Source organism: Vipera ursinii, assembly GCF_947247035.1.
Source record: "Vipera ursinii genome assembly, chromosome: 5".
Classification (NCBI taxonomy): Eukaryota; Metazoa; Chordata; class Lepidosauria; order Squamata; family Viperidae; genus Vipera; species Vipera ursinii.
Window position 1 is genome coordinate 226,310 of NC_139518.1, and position 27,508 is coordinate 253,817.

General features: G+C 59.2%; 1 protein-coding gene across 2 annotated transcripts; it reads left to right on the top strand.

The window, feature by feature from the left end:
• The first annotated feature begins 269 nt into the window (after positions 1–269).
• On the top strand, positions 270–27,121 carry ACAP2 (ArfGAP with coiled-coil, ankyrin repeat and PH domains 2). 2 transcript variants are annotated; one of them, XM_083363926.1, is made up of 23 exons: positions 270–378; positions 1,109–1,166; positions 6,042–6,161; positions 6,485–6,538; positions 7,672–7,730; positions 8,523–8,706; positions 9,193–9,237; positions 9,749–9,844; positions 10,513–10,587; positions 15,870–15,982; positions 19,191–19,242; positions 19,697–19,797; positions 20,598–20,703; positions 20,932–21,137; positions 21,264–21,333; positions 21,598–21,692; positions 23,350–23,495; positions 23,964–24,047; positions 24,374–24,576; positions 24,732–24,841; positions 24,966–25,076; positions 25,270–25,325; positions 26,924–27,121. In XM_083363926.1, the coding sequence occupies exons 1-23, from the start codon at positions 326–328 to the stop codon at positions 27,025–27,027; spliced, it is 2,301 nt and encodes a 766-aa protein (XP_083220052.1). In that variant the 5' UTR covers positions 270–325; the 3' UTR covers positions 27,028–27,121. The 2 variants fall into 2 exon arrangements, with proteins under 2 accessions (XP_083220052.1, XP_083220053.1); XM_083363927.1 differs by lacking the exon at positions 24,966–25,076.
• Positions 27,122–27,508: the final 387 nt, after the last annotated feature.

A 27,508-nucleotide genomic window follows, 5' to 3' on the forward strand; every position in this document is an offset into this window, starting at 1 on the left:
GCGCTGTTGGAGGGGGCCGACGGGAATTGAAGTCCCAGCTGCCGGCCCCGCCTCCTCGCGGGTTGGCGGCGCTTTGGACAGATCCGATTGGGCGGTCGTCCCTGGCGGCCCGCGATTGGCGCGGAGGGACGGAGGCCTCCCGCGGTTGGGTGCCGGCTGCGCCCGTCACGGCTCGAGAGGGCGGCGTGCGGAAGCCCTCCGCTCGGCGGCCCGGATTGGCTTTGGGGAAGCGCCCGCCCCTCTCCCGGGGTGGGCGGGGCCGCCTCTGCCCCCTCCCCCCCGCGTCCAGTCCCGCGGAGCCGGAAGCGCGGACGCGGCGTTCGGGATGCGGGTGGCCGTCGACTTCGAGGAGTGCCTGAAGGACTCGCCCCGCTTCCGGTAGGCCCCTCCGCTTCCCCGGGCCCGCTTCCTCTGGAGGCGCCTCTTGGAGGAGGGCCCCTCGGCGTCCCCCGGCCCGCCCGCCCGCGCTCTCCCGTCGCCGCTGCGGAAAGCGCCGGGGGTCCCGGCGCCCAGAGGCCGGGCAGAGGGCCAACCGCATCTGCGCCGGGCCGCAAAGGCTCCCTGGCCCCGCCGCACCCCCCGAATTGGGGAGGGGCATCTCCAAAGGGGGGGAGCCCCGAGTGCCCCCCAGGAGGGTCCCGCTCCCGGCGCGTTCATCGGGCGGTGGAGAAGCGGTCCTGCTCCGGGCTTCTCCCCTGGCCTCGGCCCGGCAGGAGCGCCCTCCCTTGCCCCGCCACCCCGGGGAGGGCGGCCGGGTTGGAGCGGGGCTGATGCGTCCGTGCCGCGCGAGGGAGCCGCGGAGAGGAGGAGGAGGAGCGGCCGCTGCTGAGCATCGGACTCCGAAAGGCCCGGCTTCAGCAGCGGGAGGAGAATCCCCCGGAGAGGGATCCTGAAAGCCTTCCGTCGGACGAGGAAGTGACTCGAGCTGCTGGGGGTCCCCCAAGGCTCTCGGCCTCAGGCTGGACGGTGGCTTCCCTCCGCTTAGGACATCGGTGCAGCTCTGATTCCCCCTTGTGAAAAATTTACTTGGGTAGTTAACCGTTGGGACTTTTCCGGACTGAAGGCAGCGCAGATCAGTGCTGATGAAATCTCACGTCCCGTCTTGCAGGGCTGCCCTGGAGGACGTCGAAGGAGACGTCACTGAGCTGGAGCTGAGGCTGGACAAGGTGAGCAAACCCGGCTCTGGGACCGAGTCGAGGGTCTCCCCCTTCCCCACTGGGGGCAACGGAGCCCTTCCGGATCGCCCACCCGCCTTGGCTTTTCCTTCTGCGTTTTGTAACTCTTCTGTGCAATTCTGGGACTTCTGTCCTCACGTGGATGGGCTATTTGCTGGGCTCCTCCGCTCCCTTTGGCACACACCGCTTGTGTTTCCCTCTGTGAATCCTCTTCTGGAAGGAAGTTTGGCTCAGAGGAAGCCTCGCGAAATAGCTGGCCTGGTTGGCAGTCCCGTTTGCCATGAAATGGATGGAACCCGGTCTGCCAATTTGCACGAGGGCAGCAATTTGCATGCCTAGCTTTAGAATTGGACGCGGCCCTCCTATCCTATTCTCGACATATGTTCAAAGCTTGCCTTCATTTTGCTGCTGAAGCTGGGGTGCCGTTTGTGGGAAGTATTTGCAAATGAAGACCTTCCTCCATAAAACGGTGCACATCCAGTTAAATAATGGGTAGAAGGGGCCTGGCTTATTGATGATCATAATCGCTATGGCATTTTGATTAGCAATAGCAAAGCAGCACTTAACAAAACTGAAATATACCAGCTGCAGCCAGGCAAAGGCCTCCTGGCCACAATTTCCTCCTTGCTGGCCTTGCAGGAGCTGCCAGTACAAACCACTCTTTCCCAGGGAAGACAGGGTCCTCGAGAACCAACAAGGGGAGCGCCTCAGAATCAGCCAACCTGTGGACTGCTCTCCACTCCACTCGGGTTTAGCCTGAGCCTTTTCAGCCGGTGAGCAGCCGCTCAAGACTTCTGCATTTCCAGGCTGGCGCAGGGTGGAGACACTGAGTAACGTTTGTTATCTTCTCCATGTTGATGACTCCCTCCGACTTGTGAGATCTGCTCTCCAGCAGCTGCTCTGCCCCTTGGGAGCCGCTGCTCTCCTGTGTGCAGGAGAAAGAGGTGTGAGGACCGCAGGGGTGGAGGAGGTGCAGCTTTGGCTGAGGCTCTGGAGCTCTGAGCTTCGTCTTTTCAGTTCTGGGAAGTCTCTTCCCCCCCCCCCCCCCCCGCCTACGGGCTTCCTGCAGGCCAGCTGGAGGTCTGAGGATTGGAGGTAAACGCTCCCCCTGTGGCCCATGGAAGTGCAGCCTCCGAGGGAGTTTTTCCCCACTTCTGCTTTCCGTGCTGCTCACAAGTCTTGGATAAGCAGTTCTTTCCCTCAGTGGTGACAGGGCTTGTAGGCCACACCATTCACACTCGCCCAGAAGTAGGCGAGCTGGCAGGCTGCCAGTCGTACTGCCAAAATGTCCGTCCTTAATCTCTGGGAAGCTTAGAAGGGACTGGCGAGAGTCCTGCCCCACTTTGCTCTCTGGGGAAGGCATTCAGAAACGCAGGCAGCTTCTTCCTTCCTCCTGGCCCCTGGAGCCGGTCTGGAGAGGCTTTGCTGGGGTGGGTGGGGCTCTTCCAGGGACTGCGCTGCTGCGCTCAGCTGAGGGAGGGAGTGTGGGGAGAGGAGGGGTCAGCCCTGGTCGAGAGAGGAGCCGGTAGGGACGCCAGGGAAGTCGGGGTTTTGTCCCCCGTTTATAAACCTGCCAAAGGGCACCGGGCCCAGGAGAGAGCCCTGTTTCCCCGCTGGTGCCGCCTCCCCCAGTGCGGATCCTTATGGACCGCTCTCGAGGAGGCTGTTCACCGCTGGCGAAACCATCCAGGGGTGGAATCCTGACCCCCTCTTGGCTCCGTTTCCTCCACGGAGGGAGGGGGGGCAGCCATGGTCAAGATTTTCATCTGCCTCCCCTTACTGAAGCCTCTAGGCTGCATCTGCCACAGTGACCCCTTGAGGTGCTGAGCTACTGTGTACAGTTTCCAAGAGGGATATTGACCCGCACTGCTGGGGGAGCGCTAGCAAGCAAGCGCCGTCCCAATTGTGGCCAGAGGCCGTCCGTGTTTGTCTGGCGCAAATGCAGAATCATGGGTATTCTGACGGGTTCCCCGCCCTGATTCAGAGGGGGTTAATTGGGGTACCCTCTCCTGGATTTGAAATGGCCTTTTGTGGCCTGGGCTGAGGTGCTGCTTAGGAGACTTGTCGGCCCCTGACTGGCCTCGGCCCCTGGCTTGTTCCTCTCTCCCCGCCTTGCCGTTCCTCTGCCAGCACGAAGGGTTTGTGGCCGAGCTGGGGCCGTTCAGGATAAGCAAATTGCATTGTTGCAGTCCAACAATAAGACACTGGACAGCTAGCCAGAAGAGCACCCGAGGCGTGGAGTTTCCGTGGCAAGCGGCCAATTGTCATCTCGGCTGCTCCCCTTTATCCAGCTCTGGAGCTCTGCTGGGCTTCTCTGCGGCAGGACGGCTGGTGGCTGCTGGATAAGTGAGGGACTCATCCGGGCTGCTTCTGCTGGCTGGGTGGGAGAGGAACTCTGGGACCAGGGCAGGCAGGGTCACAACCCCCAGCAGCTTTGGAAGCTGCTGTCTGGCACAGCAAGTGGATGTAGTCAGTCTAAATGTTGAAAAGGGCTGTAATAAAACTGATTTTTTTTTAAAAAAGCAAACACTTAAAGTCGGAGAGGGACGTAATTATTTATTTATTTATTTATTTATTTAGTTACATTTATATACCGCCCTATTCCCTGAGGACTCAGGGCGGTTTACAGGGAATTAAAAAATCCACCATACAAAGGTTAAAAAACCAAATTAAAAAATATTAAATTGACCCTGTATACTTAAAACCCTAATTAAAAATTTCTCCTCAGCCTGGGCCTGAGAGCTCAAAGAGCCAGGTCTTCAGGCCCCGGCGGAATGATCGGAGGTCGGGGGCAGTCCTCAGCTCCACCGGCAGCTGATTCCAGAGGGCAGGCGCTCCCACTGAGAAGGCCCTATCCCTGGCTGTCACCCGCCGGCAATCTCTCACCGGCGGCACCCTGAGCAGACCCTCCCTGTGGGAGCGCACTGGGCGAAAGGCGTTTGATGCCGGCAGCAGGTGTTCCCTCAAATAGCCCGGACCCAGGCCATGTAGGGCTTTATAGGTAATAACCAGCACCTTGAATTTCACCCGGAGGGCAACCGGAAGCCAATGCAGCTCGCGGAGTAGAGGTGTTACATGGGAGTATCGGGAGACCCCCATTACAACTCGCGCGGCCGCATTCTGCACCAGTTGAAGCCTCCGAGTGGTCTTCAAGGGCAGCCCCATGTAGAGAGCGTTACAGTAGTCCAAACGGGAGGTAACAAGCGCATGAGTAACTGTGCGTAGGGCGTCTCGGTCCAGATAGGGACGCAACTGGCGCACCAGGCGAACCTGTGCAAAAGCCCCCCTGGTCACGGCTCCTATGTGGTCTTCAAAATTGAGCCGTGAGTCCAGGAGGACGCCCAGGTTGCGAGCCCTATCGACGGGGGGTAACACCTCACCCCCCATCGTTAGAGGTGGAATAAGTTGGTTAACCCGAGATGCCGATATGCACAGCCACTCAGTCTTGGCGGGATTGAGACGAAGCCTGTTTCTCCCCATCCAGACCTGAACCGCCTCCAGGCACCGGGACATCACAGAGAGGGCATCGCTGGGTTGGTTCGGGGTGGAAAGAAAAAGTTGGGTATCATCAGCGTACTGGTGATACCCCACCCCGAAACCACGAATGATCTCGCCCAGCGGCTTCATATAGATGTTGAACAGGAGAGGCGAGAGGACCGACCCCTGAGGAACTCCACAAATGAGAGACCTCGGGGCGGATCTCTGCCCTCCTGTCAACACCGACTGCGAGCGGCCCTGGAGGTAGGAGGAGAACCACCGTAGAACGGTGCCTCCCACTCCCAACCCCCTGAGACGCCGCAGCAGGATACCATGGTCGATGGTATCGAAAGCCGCTGAGAGATCTAATAGGACCAGGACAGAGGAGCAAATTAGACTTTAAGACCCACAAAAGAATGAACTGGAAGGCTAGGGACGGGGAGGGGCGAACGGACGTTCCTCTACTAGCGGAGCGAAATGTGTCAAGACTTTCTTTGGGGGGGCTGGGAACCCCCAGATTGGCTGGCCATGAGAGGGTGGGTGGCCGGTCCCACTGGATGAAGCTCAGTGGCCACAGATCAATTGGTTATGTGTTAGATATGTTGATCCAAACGTCATAAATATGAGTCGGTTGCCAAGCGTCTGAATTTTCATCACTTGACCATGGGGATGCTGCAACAGTGTGAAAAATTGTCATAACTCACTTTTTTCAGAGCTGTTGTAACTTTAAACAGTCATTACCTGAACTGCTGTAAGTTGAGGACAGAGACAGACGGCGGGCGGGCGGGGGGGGACCGAGGCGCTCTCTGCCTGCGGTTCTCTTGCGAAGGAACCTTAGTTCGGCCTGGGCTTCCCCTCGGTGGCAGATGGATGAGCCACATTGCCCTGGAGTAAAGGAACTGGCAGGAGAGGGGAAGTTCTCCCTGGGGAGGGGCTTTTGGAGCCCAGAACGAGCAGAAGCCCAGGCTTAGCCCCTGGGGGGTGTCCTTGGGGAGGGTCCCATGGGCTGGCCTGGGTTCTCCAGAGCAGCCGAGAGTGGGAGCCTGCCTGCACAGGTGGGTACGCTGGACCTCCATGTCCCTCGGTCGCCTCCCTCTCGGGAGACAGAGATACCGGGGGGGGGGGGATAGATGGAGGGCCTGAGTTCAGCCTGGCTTTCCAGGGCGGGGCTGAGGGGTCTCGGGATTTTACCGGGAGGATAAAAGAGACCCAGCAGGAGCCACAAGATGCCCACCCAGAAAGGAGAGCGTGGCGGGAGGGCAAGAAAGGGGGGAAGCGGCCCCCAGTTTAGCAGAGAGGGACACGGGCCTCCCACTTCCATCCAGGTCTTGCTGGGGGAGGCCTGCCCCCCCCCAGCCCTAGGCCTGAGGGCGTTTGCTCTTCTTCCAGCTGGTGAAGCTCTGCATTGCCATGATTGACACTGGGAAGGCCTTTTGTGTGGCAAACAAGCAGTTCATCCATGGCCTCCGGGATCTGGCCCATTACTCCAGCAGGGATGGCCTGGTGGAGGTAAGTGGTGGTGGCGGCGGCGGGAGGCTCCCGTCCAGATCTGGGCCCTGGAGGGGCAAAGAGCTGAGCTCCAGGGCGGCCAGGTCAGGCCAGCCTCTCTTTCCCGGAGTTGCCTCCTCAGAGGCTCCGGCAAGGCCTGGCTGCTCCTTCATCCCTCCGTGTCCCTGGAGGCCTCCAACCGCCTGGCGAGTCCCTGGTCCCGAGTGCAGCCGTCAGCCTGGATGCTGGGGGTGTGTGGGAGGGAGCCTCTTGGGTCTTCAGAAGGAAATGCTGGGCCTCTTCCGTTGGGGGCTGCTCTTCATCCCTCCTTTTTTCCCTTCTAGGGCAGCTTGTCAAAGTTCTCCGACAGCCTCCAGGAGATGATCAGTTACCACACGGTAAGTTTTGGAAGCAAATCTCCTTGAGGCAGAAGGTGAAACGTATCTGATAAGCGAGTGGTTGGTTGTAGCCGCGTCTGGATGCCCTTCGTGGCCTTTGGGTGCCTCTTTTTAAAGTTACTTGTGAACTCGCACGGCAAGCGGTGACTCAGTTCTTCCAGCAGACTTCCTGGAACTCTGCTCTTGGCACGGGGCCCCTGCTGCTGTGGCCTCCCGTTTGGAATACCGCCCTGCCCCTCCCTCCAAAATGCAGAGGGGGGGCAGCCGGAGTTTTGAAATGTTTCCTTCATTATGCAGGCTTGTGGGAAAGGACGTCTCGATGTGGGCAGGAGCAGAGCCCAAGAGGGCCACGCTTCGAGTGGGGGGTGGCGGCTCTTAAGTCCCAGCTGAGCCTCCATTAGTGGGAAATATCCTTCTGCAACTCTCCCAAGTGGAGCCGACAAGGTTCCCTGAAGGGCGGAGCTGCTTGGGGAGAGAGCTGAGGCTGGGGGGGGGGGCGGGGAGGGTGTTGAGCCAGCGTACTGGGGTTTTGCTTGCGAGGCCCCCCCTTTGGTTGAAGCCATCTTGGGCTGCTTCAGAGCGAGTCCCCCTAGTTAAGCTGGCGGCTCTTCTCTCCCTCTCTGGCAAAGCAGAGCAGCTCGGAGTCCGCCAGGCTGCTGGCTGGGAAGGGGGCCCCAGGACGTCCCCCCCCGCCCCACGGAGGGCTCTCTCCTCCGTTGCCCTTCAGGGCTTCAGGCTCGTGTGCCTGGGGGTGGAGTAACCCCTTGTGGCCTGAGGTGGTCCTAGCAAGCCAGGAGGAAGGGCTGCGAAGTGGCTGAAGAGGCACCTTCTGCTCTTGGCCGATTTCAGCACGTTGCATCCGTAGGTTGGACTCGGTTTATTGCACTGCCGTCCGCTTAAAACAGTGCTGAAATGAAGGTTGTGTAAAAGCCAAGTAAATAAATCAAGAGATGTTGCGATGTATGATGACAATTTTTTTTTTAACCAAGGCAAATTGTAGCAGGCAAGTTTTGTTGTTGTTTTTGTTTTTAAATTGCGCTGTTGCCCACCTGGAGAGTCTCAGAAGCTTCTGCCTAAGAGCAGGAGGGGAGGCTGGCTGGGCTTCTCTCAGCCTGAGCTTTTTCCCCTTTCAGATTCTCTTTGACCAGACCCAGAGGTCCATTAAAGCCCAGCTTCAGATGTTCGTTAAAGAGTAAGTGAGCTTTCGTTTTTGCCAAGACGGAGGCGTGATGGGAGCCTGGCTTAAAGCGGGGGGCAGGCCCTCACGCTGGGCTGGCCCAAGGCTGGAAGTGCGGACGGTGCCCTGTCTCCACACACACGCACCACCCCCCCCGAAACGAGCACTCCTGGGCCGGGGGGGGAGCATTGGGTTTGGCCTTACCTCCCTGAGGCTGTGGTGCAGGTGTAGCCTGTTTGGCTTGGAGAGAAGCGAGGCTGCTCCCGTTCCCGGGTCTCCGAGGGGCTCCGGCAGGGCTCGGCTTTGCCTGTGCTGAGGCCAAGGGAGATGTTGTGCACGAGGGGGGAGAGGAGAGCGCAGGGCAGACGTAAGGACACCAAAAGTGCTGTGTGTGTGTGTGTCCGTGAACGTGTGTCCCACTCCGGTGTCGGTGCAAGGCCGAAAGCAGCACCTCGTTTGGGACCCCTTTCGTGCAGGGTGTGGCTTTGCCGGGAGTCTTCCAGGTCATCCTGGTGGGGGGGTGAGGGGGGTTCAGAGGTGGGAGGCAGTTGGATATTTTCCTCCAGGAGCTCAGGCGGCCCACATCCAGAAGCCCAGCCACCCGTCCGTTGCTCAGCCCGTTCTGGAGGGTCCGGAAGGCGCCCTCTCGTGGCCCTGCTTGCACCAGAAATCCCTTTTCTGGGCAGACAGAGGCCCCCGTCGGGGAAAGGAGTGGGTTCCCCCCCCTTGAATCCCGCTCAGGGCAGGGCTTTGTGGTGGGGAAGGCCTGAGGGAACCTGGCCGCTTCATTTCCTCCACGCGCACCAGAGACATACGGAAGTTCAAAGATGCCAAGAAGCAGTTTGAGAAAGTGAGCGAGGAGAAGGAGAACGCCTTGGCCAAGAACGCCCAGGCGCCCCGGAACAAGCAGCACGAAGTCGAGGAGGCCACCAACGTCCTCACCGCCACCCGGAAGTGCTTCCGGCACATCGCTCTGGACTACGTGCTGCAGGTGAGCCTGGCGCCGGCCCCATCCGCCCTGGGAGGGCTGGGGAGCCCCGGGTCAGGGCGGCCGGCCGGCGGGGACAGAGCGGGGGCTCCTGGGGGTCTTGCTCGATTTGGCTGGGGAGGGGAGGGGCGGGGAGGAGGAGGAGGAGGGTCTCATTTGGATGAAGAGGCCTCCGGGGGGGAGGGGGGAAGAGGGGGCTGGGCGAAGAGCGGTGGAAGTGGGGTCTTTGCCCCGAGGGGTCTTGAGAGGCGAGAGGGCAGCCCTGCTGACTGGTCAGTTCCCTGGCGAGGCTTGACCGCCACCTTGCCTTCCTGCTTTCCTCCTGAGCCTGAAGTTCCCGCTGAGCTTCCCTTGGGAGCAATGGGGAACTTTTCCCAGACCCCCCCTCCCCCCCCAGGGCAGGGGCTGCCTGCCGTCCACTGCAGGGGCCCCCCCCGCCCTCTTCTCTCCTCACCCAGTGAAGCAAACGGGCCTTTCTCTCTCTCCCAGATCAACGTCCTCCAATCGAAGAGGCGGTCGGAGATCCTGAAATCGGTAGGGGGTTTCACTGCACAGGGGAAAGGACTGGGGGTCCCACAGGTCTCCCCCGAGGGTGGCACCTACAACCCTCTTCTGAGGTTCTGCTGGACAACCCCCTCCCCCCCACACTTCCTTGTGATCACATTCGTGGTTTGCAGTGTCCCACAGTCACACGACTCTGGTTTACAGTGGTTTTGCCGAAACCTGGCATTTACTTCTGTTTTTTGGCAAAACCGCCCATAGCGACCCATTGGTTCGTGTTAGGAAAAGCTGGCAGTCGCTTAACAAGTGCCATAAATGAGGTCGCAAAATTGGGTTGGGTGGGTGGGTGATTCGATACACGGCCTCTACGACCTGCAGAGGAACTACCTAGCCCATTATCCCCGAAGTGCTCAAACTGGGGTTCAGTGCAGACGGAGGTGGCTTCCGCAGGTGTTTCAAGCGCCTGCCACCCTCCTGGCTCTGGAAAGGGGAAGGTCCCCCTGTCCCAGCCCGCCTCACCTGCCTCCCCCCCCCCCGCCCACAGATGCTGTCCTTCATGTGTGCCCACCTGGCCTTCTTCCACCAAGGCTACGACCTCTTCAGTGAACTGGGCCCCTACATGAAGGACTTGGGCACTCAGGTAACGAGGGAGGGACGGGGCTGCTGCAGGGAGGAGGAGGCAGGGCTGTGGGGGGGGAGCCCCGAGGGGGGAAAGTCAGCCGATGAGGGGACAGAGACTGACCCAAGGACGGCGTGTTTCTGTGGCCGGAGCACCTCCCCTTTCTTGCCTCCAGTGGGGGAGGCCAAGGCCCTCCCCTGCTCTCCCAGGCTCAGAGGATTTTCCTGCAACTGCTCCTGGCAACCTCGGGTGGGGTTGAGGTCGGTCCAGAAGTCCCCGGACCCTCAGCTGGCAGGCAGGAGCTTCGCGCCAGGCGCTGAGCAGAGCTCTCCCTCCTGCAGCGTGGCGAGAGCCCAGCAGTGCTGCCTCCGCTGCTGCTGCTGCTGCTGCTGCTCTCCCAGCGGCTCTGGCCAAGCAGCCGAGGCTGCGAAGGCTGCATGAGTCATCCTTTTCTCCAGCCCGAAGCGATGCGCCAGTCCAGCCGCATGTGCTCGGCACCCCGGGGCTCCCTGGACTCCAGCAGCCCCCCCTGAGAAAGGCAGGGGGAGAGGCAGAGCTTGACCCAGCACGGTGGGAGAGGGGCAGGGCCTCCTCACCTGTCCAGGTAAACCCGGGGAAGGGCAGCTCCCCTCGGGCGCAGGTGCATGAAAGCCAAGGCTCTGTGGCCTTCCTCCTTGTCCTTTCCGCAGCTGGACCAGTTGGCTCTGGACGCGGCCAGGGAGAAGACGGAGATGGAGCAGAAGCACTCCACCATTCAGCAGAAGGTACCGGAGGGAGTGCCGGCCGAGAGCACCTGCCCCGCGCGTGGGCTCTTGCGGGTCAGGGCACCTGCGTGCGGGAGATCCATGGAAGAGCAGCCTTGGCTGGGGAAACCCACCCACCCACCCTCGCCTTGGGTGGCCGCGGAGCAGATCTCCGTCTGGCCCTGTCAGAGATGGCTCTCGGTGGGGCTGGCGGGGCCAGGGCAGCCGCTGTTTGGAGGAAAGGCGGGGAGCCTTGCCTCCTCCACTGCAGGTGGGGCCAGGGTGGCCTGGGGAGGCCTCAGTCATCACCCAAGTTACCTGCCCCCCGGGCCCGCCCCCTCGGTGCCAGGTGCCATTGCCCTTTGGAGCCTGGATGTCCCTCTGGAGAGGCAGAGCACCTGCTCTCCGGGTGTCTCAAGCGCCGAGCAGCAGGAATGGGCATTTCCGTGGCTTTTGGCCAAGTGCTGCTTTGACACCCAGGGAAAAGTGTCCCCGGCCTGGTTCAGGGGCTCAGCCTCCCAGCCCTCTGCCCCGGGGGGTTGCGTGTTCTCCAGGGAGGGTCCTGGGCCCCCACCTTGAAGCAGGGGCTTCTGGTAGATCCTCCGCTCTTTTCCTGCCATGCTGGGTAAAACAGAAGTAACGGCTGATACCTCGCTGGCAGTTTAAAGTATTTATGCAGGGATCAATAAAACCTTGAAAACGGGAAAAGGAACAGAATAATCCTTCAGAGTGTGCTAAAGGAATGAAAATGTAATTTGGGATGGTTATAAAGGTTTAACCTTAAGGAGAAACAAAACATTTGAATTGTCCATATTTGCTGGATTCGATTCAGGGCCAGCCGGATCATGAATGGTTTTCCCCTGGCTCCGCTCCCAGCTGCCCCATTCCTGGTTTTCGTGAAGGCGAAACGGTGTGGTCAGTTCTGCCGTGAGGTTTTGGGAAGAGCAGGGGTGGATCCGGCACTTTGTGGGCAGGAAAGGAACGGGCACCGTGGTGCCCACGCCTAGCCTCTCTCTGCCTCTCTTCTGATTTTTATTTTCTTTTCCTTTTTCATGAAAAACTGGCATGCCCAGAGCAAAGCCTTGATCCCCGGAATTGTTCTGAGCACCACGCAAAGTAATCTGGATAGAGACCGCTAGGGGCCTGCCGTCCTCTCTGCAAGAAAGAAGGGTGCTTGGTTTCAAGACCTACAAGGTCACCCCACTCGGACTGTGTGACTTTGGGCAGTGCACAACGTCTAGACATACAGTAGAACAACTAGAATATAGAACAACTAGAAGCAAACAAAGTCATAACTAGTAACCAGCATGGGTTTGTCAAAAACAGATCATGCCAAACCAGCCTTATCTCATTCGTTGATAAAGTGACTAAACTAGATGACCAGCGAAATGCTGTGGACGTCGTATACTTAGATTTCAGTAAGGCATTTGACAAAGCAGACCACAACCTACTCCTTGGTAAGCTAGGAAAAGGTGGAATAGACAACATCCCCACCAGATGGGTCTGTAGCTGGCTGACAAACCATACTCAGCGAGTAGTCCTCAATGCTACTACATCCATATGGAGAGAAGTTAGTGGGATACCACAAGGTTCCATCTTAGGCCCAGTACTGTTCATTATCTTCATAAATGACATAAAGGAGGGAATTGAAAGAGAACTTAAATTTGCAGTTGACACCAAACTGTCAGGAGTAGCCAACAGCCAGAAGACAAACTGAAGATCCAAAATATCTTGACAGACTTGAACAATGGGCCCTATCCAACAAAATGAGTTTCAGTGTGGAGAAAAGCAAAGCTTTACATTTAGGCAGGAAATGTAAGGAGACCTGGCTTAAAAACAGTAACTGGGAGAGGGTTAGGGTTAGAGTCCTAGTGGAAAAAAGCTAATACAATCCTGGGTTGTATAAACAGGCATAGAATCAAGATCACGTGAGGTATTAGTACCACTTTATAAAACCCCAGTGAGGCCACACCTGGAATACTGCAACCAATTTTGGTCACCATATCACAAAAAAGATGTTGAGAGTTTGGAAAAAATTCAGAGAAGAGCAGCTAAGATGATCCAAGGCCTGGAGGCCAAAACATAGGAAGAACGACTGCGGGACTTGGGTTTGGCTAGTCTAAAGAAAAGAAGAAATAGGGGTGACATGATAGCAGCATTCCAGTATCTGAGGGGCTGCCACAAAGAAGAAGGAGGTCACGTTCACCAGAGCACCAGAGGGAAGGACGAGAAACAATGGTTGGAAACTGATCAGAGAGAGAAGCAACCTGGAACTAAGGAGAAAGTTCCTGACATGATATTCAACCAGTGGAACAGCTGGCCACCAGAAATCGTGGGCGCTCCATCACTGGAGAGTTTTAAGAAGGGACTGGACAGTCACTTGTCTGAGATGGTATAGGTTCTCCTGCTTGAGCAGGGGGCTGGACTAGAAGACCTCCAAGGTTCATTCCAGCTTCTATTCCTATTCTATCCTATCCTATCCTATCCTATCCTATCCTATTCTATTCTATTCTATTCTATTCTATTCTATTCTATTCTATTCTATTCTATTCTATTCCCTTATTTCCTATTCTCCTGTTCTTCTCTTCTCTTCTCTTCTCTTCTATTCCTATTCTATTCTATTCTATTCCATTCCATTCCATTCCATTCCATTCCATTCTATTCTATTCTATTCTATTCTATTCTATTCTATTCTATTCTATTCTATTCTATTCTATTCTATTCTATTCTATTCTATTCTATTCTATTCTATTCTACCAAAATGATAGCTGTCTTGCAACAGGCAGTTTGGGGGCCCCAAGAATGGCTCCTGTTACACCACTACTCTGCCAGCTGCATCGACTGCCGGTCTGCTTCCAGGTGCAATTCAGGGTGTTGGTGAAAGCCCCCCACAGCAGATGGGCCCAGGCTCCTTGATGGACTGTCTCACCCCCAGTGGGAATGGCCCATGCGGCTGCAGAGGAGGCATGCTGCAGCCCACCCAGTCGGGGAATTTCAGCTGGCGGGGTCCCAGAGAAGGGCCTTCTCCTCCGTGGCTCCTGCCCTTTGGAACATGATTATTATGATGATTGTTGTTGTTGTTGTTAAATTTATATACCGCCCTTTCCCGTAGGACTCAGGGCAGTTTACAAGGTGCTTAAAATATCAATACAAAAATAAAAAAAGAGGTGAGGTGGGCTCTTCCACAAGGGCTGGAAGAGCTGGCACAGCTGGCTGCCCTGCAGCCCCAGCGGGGGAGCGTCAGAGTGGAGGTGGTTGATGGATTAAGAAAAAATACCACCTCTACACACACACACACCTTGCACCCTAAGAGAGAATGACAGAATTGGAAGGGACCCTGGAGGTCATCCTAGTCCAACCCCCTGCTGGAGCAAGAGACCTTATACCATTTCAGACAAGTGGCTGGTCACTTCTTAAAAGCCTCTAGTGATGGAGCACCCACCACCTCTGGACGCAACTTCTGTTCCACAGGTTAATTGTCCTCGCTGTCGGGAAGTTTCTCCTTAATTCCAGGTTGCTTCTCTTAGCCAGTTTGCATCCATTGATTCTCATCTCGCTTTCCAGTACTTTGGCAATCAAGCTGACTTTGTAATAATGCCGCTGGGGTGTGTGTGAAAGCCCTAATAAGCAGGCATATACATAGAATGAAGGCTACTGCTAAGCTTGTAAGCCGCCCTGAGTCTTCGGAGAAGGGCGGGATATAAATGGAATTAAAATAAATAAAAAATAAATCTTTGTGGCAGCCCCGCAAGTACTGGGATACTGCTGTCGTGTCACCCCTGGTCCTCTACGTTAGACGGGACATACCCAGTTCCTGCAGCCGTTTTTCATACGTTGTATTCTAAGCTATACAGGTAGTCCTCGTCTTACGAACACACAATGGAGTCCAGAATTTATGTGGCTAAGTGAGAAGTTTGTGAAGTGAGTTTTGTCTCGCCACGGCTGCCAAGCGAATCATTGCAGCTGACCAACCTGGCTGTTAAATGCTTCCTGCTCCCTCCCTCCCTCCCCATCTGTTAACCGTCACTTTACTTTGGACTGCAATTCCATTTTTGTTGTTTTTAGAAATATTAATTTTTTGATAGTTTTATGTTTGGAGATTCAGGCCATGGTTGTCCCAGTGCTGCTTTTCCGAAAGGCAGCTGGGCCTTGTCTTTCCCTGAAGACGTTTCGCCTCTTTTATGAGAAGCGAAACACTTTCAAGGGAAACTCCAGCTGCCCTTTGAAAAAGCAGCACTGGAACATTTTATGCTTTTGCTGCTTTTAATGCTGCCGTGCTTCCCTGAAAATAAGACCGGGTCTTCTGTAGTTTTTGCTCCAAAAGACGCCTTAGGGTTATTTTCCGGTTAGGTCTTGTTTTGGGGAAAATACGGTACAAGCCGCCCAGAGTTGCTTCAGAGCAAGACAGACAGACAGACAGACAGATGAGTAGATGGCAAAGAGAGAGGGGAGGGAGGGAGGGAGGGAGAGACCTTTGGTAGGTGATAGATGCGCAGAGCTCAGATGCAGAGTGGCACCCGAGGGACCGGCCGGAGGACTCCCGCCCAGGTGGCCGTAATTCCTGGGAGAAGAGCCGGCTCTTCTTCCCGGCTTTCCTAGAGGTGGGGAGAGCCCTGGCTTGCCTCTGTCGGAGGTCGTTGCAGAGAACAGGGGCAGCCACAGAAAAGGCACAAGTCTTGAAGGAGGAACCAGTCGCGTGCCCTCCCTGCAGACCTTCTTGGGAGAAAGTGGCCCCTAGGTGGGGCTTTAAACGTGGCCCCCATCAGCTTCAGTCACACCTGGAGGCCCACTGAGCCAGCGTAGCTTGCAAGGGCTACGTGGACGTGAGGAGGTGCATCCATCGGTGCCGTGGCTGCTGCTGCCCTGTTCCGGACCCATTGAAGCCTCTGGGTGCTTTTCTAGCTGTCGGGCCAGCCGAGGCAGTGGCCGGGAGGGGGCTCCCCCCCCCCACTTGCGAGTCTCCTTGTGCCAACAGAGGGGAGCCTCCGCAGCGCACGAGTCCTCGGTGTTGCCGAATGTGGTGGTCTGCCTGCAGACTTTGTTGCCTGACCAGGCAACTTCTCCTTCAGGAGGAGTTCGGGAGGGGACCCCTGGCAGCCAGCCGCGGCTCCTGGGCACCCGGCCTGGTCCTGGGCCCGGAGTCCTCCCGGCCCTTTCCTCAGGCTGCTGCAGGAGGCCAGGGACAGTCCTGGGGGACCCGAGGAGCAGCACTCGGCCCAGCTCCCTCCCGCCCTGCCAGGTGAGCCGAGAAGCATCTCCGGGCTGCCCTGCAGAGGCTGACGGGGCTCCTCTCTTTGTGCCAGGGCTTCTCCAGCGACGACCTGAAGCTCGAGTACAACGTCGATGCGGTGAACGGCATCGTCATGGAGGGCTACCTCTTCAAGCGAGCCAGCAACGCTTTCAAGACCTGGAACAGGTGAGGCCGTTCCCTCAGAGGGAGCCCTGAGGGCAGGCGCCATGTGGGGGCGCTTCTCTTTGCCTCGTGACTCACTGACCGCCAGCCCCAAGCCCCCTCCTCCCCAGCACCCAGGGGTTCTCCCTTGCCCGGCTTGCAGGCCAACTGCCTCGGCCTCTCAGAGCGCTGCGTCTTTGGGGCGCCCCGTCACCGTCCGTGCCAGGCCCAAGGAGCCGAGAGAGTTTCCCTCGGAGCAGTTTGTTTATGGCTGCTGGCCAGGCTGAGGCCCTTGCCTGCATAACGATTAGATCCACCCTGCGAACTGCCAGGGAAGGGCCCGCCTCGGCCCTCTTTCTGCCCACCGGAGATGCCAGGCCCCTCTGCCTCTTTGCTCCCCTCCCTCCCAGCACAGTCCCCTGGCAGGGGAAGAGCAGGGCGCGTTTGGCCCGAACCATCTCCCAGGAGCAGAGGGGCAGAGGGAGGCCGCCGGGAGCTGCCGAGGGATGCTCTGCGGCTGTGCCTGTTTCTAAAGGCAAAGCACCGGGCTTGTGTTTCCAGAGCCCTTGGATTTGTTTGCCCGAGGCAGGGATGCTGGCCCGTTTCCTGGGAGGGGTCTTCCTCGCTTGGCAGAAGCACGTGAGGAAGGGTCCCTTCGCTCTAGTACCGCTTTGTGAGGCCTTGGTGAGACCCCACTTGCAATAGGGCGTCCAGTGTTGGTCACCACGATGTAGAGAAGGTGATGAGGCTCCAGAAAGAGTGCAGAGAAGAGCAACAAAGATGGTGGGCGGGGGTGGTGGTGGAGGCTAAAACATACAAAGAACCGTTGCAGGGATTGGGTCTGTCTAGTAGTTTAATGAAGAGAAGGGCCAGGGGGGGACATGACAGCAGCCTTCCAGTATTGGGGGGGGGGGCTTAGAGAGAACCCAGCCTTTTCTCCAGAGTACCTGAAGGCCAAAAGGTCGGAACCCGTCAAGGAGAGAAGCCACCTGGAGCTAAGGAGAAGCCGTTCCTCACAGTCACCGGTGGAACTGCTTGCCACCAGAATTTGCGGGTGCTTCGTCACTGGAGTTTTTTAAGAAGGGATGGGGCAGCCCCCTCTCTGAAAGGGTCCGGGGTCCTCTGCGTGAGCAGGAGGCTGGACTAGAAGACCTCCAGGGTCCCTTCCAACTCCTGAGCTTGCGTGGGGCCACGGCCACTGCTCTCGTCCAGGTGTGGGGCTGAGTCACCTGGGCAGGGGCTGCAGCCGCTGCCCCCTCTCGCCCAGCCGTGGGGGGAGGGGGGCCGTGCCCAAGAGCCCCTTAGATGGGCTCTTTCTTCCTCCTCCTCCTCCTCCTCCTGCTCGGCTTGTTTCCTGCCTGGTTGTTTTCACTTTGGTTTCTCCGTCCGTCTTTCTCCTGCTTCTGTTTTGACCCTCCCTCCATTTTCTCCACACGACAGGAAACCCCCCAGTGGCATCAGGTACCTCTCGGCTTGGGCCTCCTCGGTGCTTCCTGCCTGGTTGTGTGGCCAAGCATGCCAGCCATGGCCCTGAGCCCGGCCTGCCTCCTCCTCCTCCTCCTCCTCCTCGCTCGGCTCCACCCCCCCATGTGTGTGTGTGTGTGTGTGTGTGTGTGTGTGCGTGCGCCTGCTGCCCACTTCCCTTCCCAGGCGAGGGGAGGCTGGCTCCGTGGCTCCAGGACCGTTAACCTGGCTCTCCCCCAGTGGCTCTTTCTTCCTTTGCCTTTCAGCTTATGGCTGTTATAGAGTTTTTTCGCGATAACAATACTAATACCTGTTTGAATATCTTTACTGCTTTTAGCTTTGTTGTATGCCTCCCAGAGTCACCCCTTTTTTGACAGGGGTGGCCACATGAATATGAGAAAAACAAACAAAGTGGCCGGGGGGTGCACCGGAGGGGAGGGGCGCTGCCCACGGTCGGGGTCAAGGACAGCTTAGCCCTTCCGGCCCGTTCAGGGAACACTCCCCCCTCCTGAGGATGATGGGAAGGGGGGTCCTCTGCCTCCAAGCTGAATCAAAATGGCAGCTGTGCTCCCCCATCCCCAGACCAGGTGGTGCTTCCTCTGCTTGCCTCCCCCCCCCCCCCGGTGGTAGCAGCACCTTCCCCGTTGTTGTTGCGCACGTTGCCTGCCGGTTTTGTGGGCTCCCCTCATTCCATTTGTTCCGCTTCTGCCTCCGCCATTTCTCTCTCTTGGGGGGCTGAAGGTGCCCGATTCCCCCCTCCTCCGTTTTTGAGTGGGGGTCTGGTGCCTCTTAAAATGCAGCAAGAGCCCCCGGCTGGATCGGGGTTTGTTTCCTGGCAGAGTCGCCCTCGATAGAGGCGGCTCTCGGCTTGCGTGGTAGCCTCTCCTGCCGGACAGATGCCAGATTTCCCAGCTGAGATGCAGTGTGTGGGGTTGAAGGCCACCCTTGCCCTCCGTAGGCGGGGGAGAGCCCGGTGCCCGTTCTTGCCAGGGATTGCCACGCGAGGGTCTCTGGGGCCCCAGCCCAGCCCTGCTCTGCCTGCAGACGCTCCAGGGACCTCATCCCAGAAGAGCAGCATCTGCCTGGCACGGTGGGAAGCAGTGGCCACCCCAGTGCCAGCTGAGCTGGGCAGCAGGGCCCAGCATGGCTGCCAGTCACTTCGCTGTGTCTGAGAAAGGAATCCTCCGGTCGGTCCGGGGCTGGCAGTGGGGGGACCCCTGCAGCTGCGGCTCACGTCTGCGTTGGGGGTGGTCACTTGGAGGGGGAAGGGTGTGTCTCTGGAGTTACCAGCATTTGTCACGGGGGGGGCGTTCAGAAAAGAACCCAAAGGTAAAGGGGTGCAGCTCCCCCCATTAGCTCCCCCCCCCGTGCTCTCTGCTCCTTTGGTTCCCCCCCACTTCGGCCCTTTTTCCAAGCAGCCTCTGGGTCCCGGCCGCCCATCGTGGCGTCACTGGTGCCAGAGATTTGCAGCCAGCCAGTCTCCTTTTGGGGCTGAGGTTAAAGAGAGTCCGAAAAGCAGTTCAAGGGGGTGGGGGGTGTCTGGATGGAAAGCCCAGAAGCTGCTCCCAGACACACACAGACCTCTGGCTGTTGGAGCAGCCCTTCTCTGGGTTTGAGTGTCTCTCTCACACACACACGCAACCCCCCCTGAGGGCTCAGGGAGGGGGCTGCCGAGCCTCTCAGAGTCAGCTGGAGGGGGTCCGGAGGAGTCGGCCTCCGTCTCCTGGTCCGAAGGGGGTTCCTGACTCTTCCTCTTTCCCTGGTGCAGGCGCTGGTTCTCCATCCAGAACAACCAGCTGGTCTACCAGAAGAAGTTCCGGGTGAGTCCCAGAGGGCCTCCGTCGCCAGGGGCGCTGGGGAACCTGCCCGGGGAGGGGCTGGGCCCCCCGTCTGGAGGGGTGGCTTGCGTTGGCTTGGTTATTTTCGGTAATGATTCTGGAAAGCCGGCACCCTCTCCGCCCAAGACGGGTGGGGCCAGGTGGGCACATGGCAAGCGCAAGGCTGGCCTGGCTCAGGAGGAGCCCTCCCTCGCCTGGCCGGGCACGTTGGGCCTCCCCTGGCCTTTCCCTCCCTCCTCCTTGCGCTCACTCGAGCCCAGCGCTCGGCCGCCCAGTTGGGCCCACGCGGGTCCCGAGGAGCCTCCCGCCCAGCTGCCCAGGAAGTTGCCCCCTGGCTTGTGCTGCCGCTGCGAGCGTCTCCCCTCTCGGGGCGGCTCCAGGCGGGGCCCGGCTATGCGGCGGGAGCTCAGCTTCCGGCCTTCCCTGCCTTCCCCAGGATGTGCCCACCGTGGTGGTGGAAGACCTGCGGCTGTGCTCGGTGAAGCCCTGCGAGGACCTGGAGAGGCGCTTCTGCTTCGAAGTGGTGTCTCCAACCAAGTGAGTGGGAGGGCTCCGGGGCCTTTCCTGGGGGCAGCCGGGGGTCCCCAGGGGGAGCAAGGAGGCCCCTCCCTCCGGCCATCTGATGCCGGAAGGGAAGGATGGGAGACGGGGTCACCCCGCCCTTAATTTCCTGGTGAATTGGAGTGGAACTCGGCTCCTCACCCGTTGCTTCCTGAATTAAACCCTTTCTCAGCTGGTGCAATTTTTGAAAGCACAAATTGGCCAGTTGGAATCTGCACCGTATGCTAAGGCAGAAAGGACCTTCCCAAGCAAGACTGAACTTGGCCACGCTCAGCAAGAGTAGAAATGGGTCCGGTGCGAATATTGGCTTTGGGAGGAAGCCTCAACGCTCTGCTTTTCTCTCCTCCGTCGGCCCAAGGAGAACTGAGCCCGGCTCCCCCCCCCCTCTCGCTTCTGGGCCAGGGAGACCTCCGCTCAGTCTCCTCTGAGCGGGAACCTCCTAACTCTGCAAGAAGCCCCCTCCCAAAGCCGTCTTCATCTGTCCCCTCCCCACATGCGGTTGTTTAGCTCCCCCCCAAAAGAAAAAAATTGGTGGGAGGATTTTACGGACAGGAAGCTGATGCTGTTCCCACTTTATCTTAATGTCAACAACCCCCCCCCTCAAATGCCAGGATTGTGTTGGGAAAAGGCTTGAACTTCAGCAGCATGAATTGGGGGCCCGTGGGGCAGGGCGGGGTGACATTAAGGCTGGAAGGTATGAATTGATTTCCCAATTACACCCTTATTGTTGGGGGGGGGCAGTTGCTGCTAAAAGCCGGCCGGGGTCTCTCCTGCAGGAGCTGCATCCTGCAGGCCGATTCAGAGAAGCTGCGGCAAGCGTGGATCCAGGCTGTGCAGACCAGCATCGCCAGTGCCTACAGGGAGAAAGGGGAGGAGGCTGAGGTGGGTGCCCCCCCCGTCTTTTCCAGTCTCAGCCCTACCCCAGTCTGGAGGCCTCGAGGGCGGGAGGAGCGCCCTTAGCTCCTCCTGCTGCGGGCGGGGGGCTCACGGGCGCAGCGGTCAGCAACGGCTCTGGCCTGGCACGAGGCAAGCCAGGCCATTGAGGGCCGGGAGGGGGCCTGGGGCCCAAGGAGGGCCAGCCCCAGAGTCTTCCTCCTGCCCCTTCCGCAGGTGGAGAGGAGGCGCCCCCCCTCCACAGGGAGCCCCGAGTCCAGCCAGGAGTCCAGAGAGAAGTCGCTGAAGGGGGAGGGCTCCCTCCAGAGGGTCCAGGCCATTGCCGGCAACGAGGGGTGCTGCGACTGTGGCCAGGCGGACCCTCGCTGGGCCAGCATCAACCTTGGCATCACGCTGTGCATCGAGTGCTCGGGCATTCACAGGTGGGCAAGCAGGCACAGCCCCCTCCCCTTGTGCTCTCCGAGAGGCAGCGGCCATTGGGGGCCCCCTCCCTCCCTCCCGGCCTGCCTGCCCTCTTCCTGAGTTAGTGCCTCCCATCTGCCCTGCAGGAGCCTGGGTGTCCATTTCTCCAAGGTCCGGTCCCTGACGCTGGATTCGTGGGAGCCGGAGCTTTTGAAGGTACCGCCCGTGGGGAGGGGGGTGGCAGAGGCCGTCCGGGAGGGGGAGTCCCAGGCTCTTGGTGGGGGAAGGGGGGCTGGGGTCCAGCCAGGGCAGGATGTCTGCCCAGATCAGCCCTGGGCACTTTCGGATGCTGCCAACGGGGCCCTTGAAGGGAGCAGGGAAGGGACAGCTGAGTCGGCATCCTCGATCCCCCCACTTGCCTCAGGGGCAGCGCAGGGAGGCCCCCCTCTTAGGTCTTGATGTTTCCTGATTTTCCTACAGCTGATGTGTGAATTGGGGAACAATGTCATAAACAGGGTGTATGAAGCAAACAGAGAAAAAATGGGAGCCAAGAAGCCCCATCCTGGAAGCCAAAGGTACTTAGCGCAGGGGGGGGAATCGTCCTGCATGGGGGGGCGGGTGTCAAGTTTCTTTTCCCTCTCCCTCAAACCCGTCACGGTCCCCGTTAGATTATGTGCTTCATTCCCATAAAACTGAAGGGACCTCAGAGAGCATCTAGTCCAAGGGTCAGCAACCTGAAACAGTGAAAGAGCCACTCAGAACCGGTTCCCTCGCAAAAGGGAAAACTGGGAGCCGCAAAAAAATGTGTGCACGTGCGCATACATGCGTGCATGCGCAGAACAGGGTTTGACTGAAGAGCGGAGCCAATGCGAGATATGCACCTACCCTGCATATTTGAATTGATTGGTTGAACTTTTTTAGTCCCACTTTTTTTTTTGGACTGCACATGGCAGAGGACTGGGAGCCGCAGGAGATGGCTGAAAGAGCCGCATGCGGCTCCGGAGCCGCGGGTTGCAGACCTGTGATCTAGTCCAATGACTGGTTAGTGCAAGACCTGCTTCTGGCCGATGCCCATTTAGCCCAGCTGAGGCCCTCCATGAAGCCACCTGCGGCGCTTCCTGCCAGCCCTGGTGTGACGTTGGCCCCAGATTCGCTCCTCAGCCTCTCTGCCCAGGGGGTCAATAATGAACACTCTGTGGGGCGCTTTGCTTGGTGCCTCCCCCCCAATTGATGGAAAGCTATTTATGATCACTCCCTGGATATTGTTCTTGGGCCAGTTGGGAATCCATTTAGCACTTCTATCATCTACTTCATATTTATCATTTTTTAAAATAGGAATAGCATGGAAAACCTTTTTACTACTTTACTGTAGTCCTAGTATGTTCTCCCTATCTACTAAACCAGTAATAACATTAATCTGTCATGACAAAGTAATGTTTGTTGTACACGGCCCAGAGTTGCTTTTGGTGAGATGGGCAGCTGTGCAAATTTGTTCCATAAATAAATACTGGCTTTGCTTTCCTACCCAAGTGCTCACAAACACGCTGTCAATCTTCTTGGAGACCTTGCATAACAGAGACGTCAAGCTGATGGACTGTACACCATCGCGTTCTTGACTCTTAAGCGACATAGATGGATTCTTCTCTGGGACAGTCCACCCCTGACCTGGTCCTTTCGGCCACCCACTAGTTTGCTCCTGGCCACGGTCACCGAGTCCCTCCGTCTTGCCCCTGGCGCTCTTCTCCTCCTCGCTCCTTCCCCCTTTCCTGGCATTGGGGCAGAGGTGTCCAAACTCGGCCACTTCAAGGCCTGTGGACTTCAGCTGGCAAGGCTGGACACCTCTGCCCCGGAGCCTTTCCTAGATGGGGGTGGGGCTGTGTCTCAGGTGTTTTTGGATTCTTCCCCAGCGCCTTCTGTTAGGCGCCCCCTCCCCCCCGTGTAAGGTTTCCTTCTTGCTCCTCCAGGTCCCCCCACCTCCTGCTCACCTTAGGGCAGGGAAGGGCTGCTGTGTGTCTGTGGGAGGAGTCATCCTGATGCCGGCGGCTTCCTACCTTGTGGGTGGAAGGGCTGAGATGCACATCCCACTGCCCTGCGTTGCTTCTGGGGCAAGAGGCAGGACCCCCACGCCCCAGCAGCCTGCCCCCGAATGCCCACAGGAGAGGGTGGCTGGCTCACTGGGGGGGTGTTGGGGCCTGCCCCCGGAAGCTCACCTGGCTTGTTTTCTACACGCAGGCAGGAGAAGGAAGAGTACATCAGAGCCAAGTACGTGGAGCGGCGGTTTGTGTCCCCCGCTGACCCAGAAGGAAAGCCAGCCCTGACCCCCAACCAGGAGGCGAAGAAGTGGGGCAGCCCTGAAAGCACAGCAGCCCCTCTAAAAGGTACCCAGGCTGGTCGCAGAGACCCCCCCCCACCCTGTGTCTTGTAAAGTGGGGGAGAGGGTGGGCAAAACTCCCCTCCTTGCAACTGCAGGAGATGCTCCCATTCATGCTTGCCAAAGCCGCCCTCCTCCTCCCCCTTCCTGTCTGCTGCCTGCGCTGAGCCAGGCCAGCTTGCATGGCCCCAGCCACCGGTGAGGGGAGAAAAGGCTCTGCTCCATCTCAGTGAATTGGGTTTGCTCTCGTTCTGCTTTGATTCCTCCTCAAATCCGCGTAGTAGTAAGACTGCTCTGGGTGTGTTGGGGAGGGAGAGCCGGCTCTGAGGCCTCCCTGGGTCCCCTCCGGGCTCTGGGGGCAGGCGAGCTGAGGGCCAGTGCCGTGCTGCAGGCCCAGTGTCTGCCAGTGTGCCGAGGCGGATGCCCCACGCCCACGGCTGCTGGCCCCGCTAAGGACGGCCTTTTCTTAAACCAGTCCCAGGCAGCGGCCAAGCCGGCGGGGAGGAGAGCAAAGAGCGTTTGGCAGCCGTTGCCCCAGGCAGCGTCTTGCATGAACCAGGTAGGAGCTACTGCTGGGGGCGCTGTGTGTGTGGGGGGACCCTCACCTTCTTTGCTTGGGTGGGATCCCCACCCGTCCCCCCAGGTTTTGCCTGAGAGCATCAGCAGGAACGTGTTTTGGACGGGGTGGGGGTGTTTAAATGTCCAGTTAAAGTAAGAAGTCTTAAGATGTCCAGCAGCCCCTTCTGCCTCTGCCTCTGAGCCTGGTCTGCAGGAGGGAGGCCCCTCGGCCGCCTGGCCCTCTCCAGCCAAGCGCAGGGTGGGGAAGCCGCTGTCGGGCGGGCCGAGGGCAGAGCGGCAAGACAGGAAGTGCCTCTCCTCCTCCAGAGGGAGAAAGCCAGGGGGAGGCCTCCTCCGCCACCGCCACTGCCCAGGATGCCAAGCTGTGGGTCGCAGGGCTGCAGCTCTACCAGGCGGCCTACCAGAAGAGTCTTCCCCACATGGCCGAAGCCCTGGCGCAGGGGGCAGAGGTCAACTGGCGCAACCAGGAGAAGAGCGGCTTCACTCCGCTGATCCAGGCGGTTCGTGGGGTGAGCTTTGCCTTCCCTGCCCTGTCCACTGGCCCGGTTGGCAGCCACATCCAAGGGCCCAGGATTCGGGTTGAACTCTGCACGTTTGGGGAAGGGAAGGGGAGGCCTGCTGCCGGCCGACAGCTTAGCCTGGATCTCCCTCGTCTCCCCCTCAGGGCTCCCTGGTCACTTGTGAGTTCCTCCTCCAGAACGGGGCCAATGTGAACCTGAGAGACGCCCAGGGCAGAGGGCCGCTCCACCACGCCACCATTTTGGGGCACACTGGGTAGGTCTTCTGGCCTCGGGGGTCCTGCCGGATTCCTCAGAAGGCTTCTCCGCAGACACCTGCCGATCTCGCCAAGGTTCTTTCCTGGAGGAAATTGACCGCTGTGCCGGTTCCCTTTGAACAGGCAGGTGTGCCTCTTCCTGAAAAGGGGGGCAAACCAGCACGCCAGGGACGAGGACGGGAAGGACCCCCTGAGCGTCGCCATAGAAGCCGCCAACGCCGACATCGTGACCCTGTAAGGACGGAGCTTCGTCTTCTCCGGGCAGGCCCCCGGGGAAAGGCCGAGCTCACAGGGACGTGGCCTGGACTCTGCGCCTGGAAGCCAGCCCGGCCCTTCCCTGAGGGGAGCAGGGCTGGTGGGCAGAGGTGGGGACGGTGCGCCAGGCACTCGTTGAGGAGTCCTGAGGCTCTTTTTCCTTTCTCCGCAGGCTGCGCTTGGCCAGGATGAACGAGGAGATGCGAGAGTCGGAGTTCGGCCAGCCAGGTCTGCCTGCCAAGGGGCAGCTCCCACTGCCGAGGGGTCTCCGGGGCTTGGGAGGACCCTCTCCCTGCTGTTGGGCGCAGGAGATGCTCAGGGCCGCTTTCCCCAGGTCCCCCCTGCCTGCCATAAATGCCAGCAGAATTGGGGGGAGGGGGGCAGCACAGGGAAGCCTTTGAAAGACCAGCTCCCACAGACCCTCTGTCTCCCCCCCAAAAAAACTCTTGGTGGCTGCATCGCTTCTGCCAACCGTGGGCACCGCAGGTCTTGGCCAGCAGCCGCTTGGACCTGGCTGCGTCTCCCTTGGGGGAGGAGCGCCATAGGTGGAACTGCATCACCCGGGCTGGGTCTGCCGTGGCCTCAGTGCACAGAGCAAGGTGCAGGACAGAGTCTTGGAGCTGGGGGGTCCCTGGAGGTGCAGGAATCCAAGCCTTCCCAACAGAGGGACCGCCAACCTGTACTGGGTTAGGAGGGAGCTCTCCCCCCCCTACACACTGGCTGTTGGGGCCTCTGTCCAGCTGCACCTCACGCTCTTCCCTCTCCGGCCTTCTTGTCCGGGATTCCTGGCAATCTGAGCTGTTGGGGGGGGCGTCTGTGCTGCCTCTTCCTCTGCCGTCCTTCTTGGTTCTCTTTGCATCAGCCTCCCTCCCTCCCTCCGTACGGCTGCCACGGCTCCTCCCTCCAGGCTTCTCCTCCCCTTGGCCTCCTCCACTGGGCGGTGCCTTCTCTGCCTGTCTTGCCCATGAGAGGGGAGGCTGGGGACCCAAAATGAAAGCTGCCCGGGTTGAAGGGCTGAGGACGGAAGGCCATTCTCGAAGCAGCAACACGTGTCCCCCCCCCTTGCGTGCCCTGGGACTGATCCCAGCTCTGCCAAGGGATTGGGCATTGCCAGGTCCACGCTCGCCCAGGGGCTTCTGGGGCCAGTTGGGGGTGCATGAAGGAGGGAGCAACGGATGGAAACTCACCAAGGGGAGAAGCAACCCGGAATTAAGGAGAAGCTTCCTGACAGTGAGAACCATCAACCAGGGGAAGGGAAGTTGTGGGTGCTCCAACCCTGGAGGTTTTTAAGGGGAGACTGGGCAGCCGTCTGCCTGGAATGGCGTAGGGTCTGCTGCTGGAGCAGGGGGTGAAGGAGGGATCGCCCTGAAATCAAAGGGGGGGGGGCTCTGCTCAGAGTGGGTGGGTTGGAGGAGGTCAGCCGGGAGTGATGGGAACGGGAAGGTCTGCAACTCTCCAGCCCCTGGGGGGCCGCCTCTGCCCTTGGCTGCTGCTGCTGCGGCTCCTCTTTGCCCAAGCTGGATTTCCCAAAATAATCTCCAAGCCCTGCAGTTTGGGTGCCGCAGCGCCCAGGGAGGGGGAGCCGCGGGGCTCCTGCCTGAGGTTGGTGGCAAGTGCTCGGCGGCCCGGAGGTCGCTTGCAGGCGGCTGCAGAGAGCACTGTGGGGGCCTGGATAAGGAGGGGGCTGGCCGGGGGCATGACCGGATGGCTGAGCAGACAGACTCCCCAGGGCAGGCCGGGGGTGGGTGGGGTGTCCAATCAGGAGGAGGAGGAGCCAGCAGCAGCAGCGTCTCTTCAACACTGTTATGTCTTCCCTTCTTTCACAGGCGATGAAACCTACCAGGACATTTTTCGGGACTTCTCCCAGATGGCCTCCAATAATCCAGAAAAGCTGAAACGCTTCCAGCCACCTGACACACCGGAGCCCTGAAAGGCCCGAGAGTTGGCAACGAATGAGACTTCCACCCCACCGTGTACCCTTATCTCCCCCCCTCTTTTTTTATACATAAATCTGCTTCACTTGCTACTTGCAATTACTTTGTGATGGGGCTGGGTGGAGGAGATTGGGCGGTTGCCCCCCAAAGACTGGGCAGCTGGGGAGGGGAGGGGCCTTCCTGTGCCACAGGGCATGCCTGGCATCCCGGAATTGGGAGGGGGACCCCGGGGCGTCTCTGGGCCCTCCAGCAAAGACATCAGGGGATCCCGGGGCAGCCCGGCCCCTCCTTGGGGCTCCTCCCCCCCCCATGGGGCTCCTGCAGCAGCTGCTTCCTCCCGGTCGCCCCTGGGCCTTCAGGGCCACGTTTCCCAGCTGATCTGCCGGATCTTTGCACTTTGGGGCTCCCAGAGCCTGAAAAGGAGCAGCCTCTAGAAATGGGGGGGCGAAGCTCGACGGCCCTCCCCAGGGTCTCTCG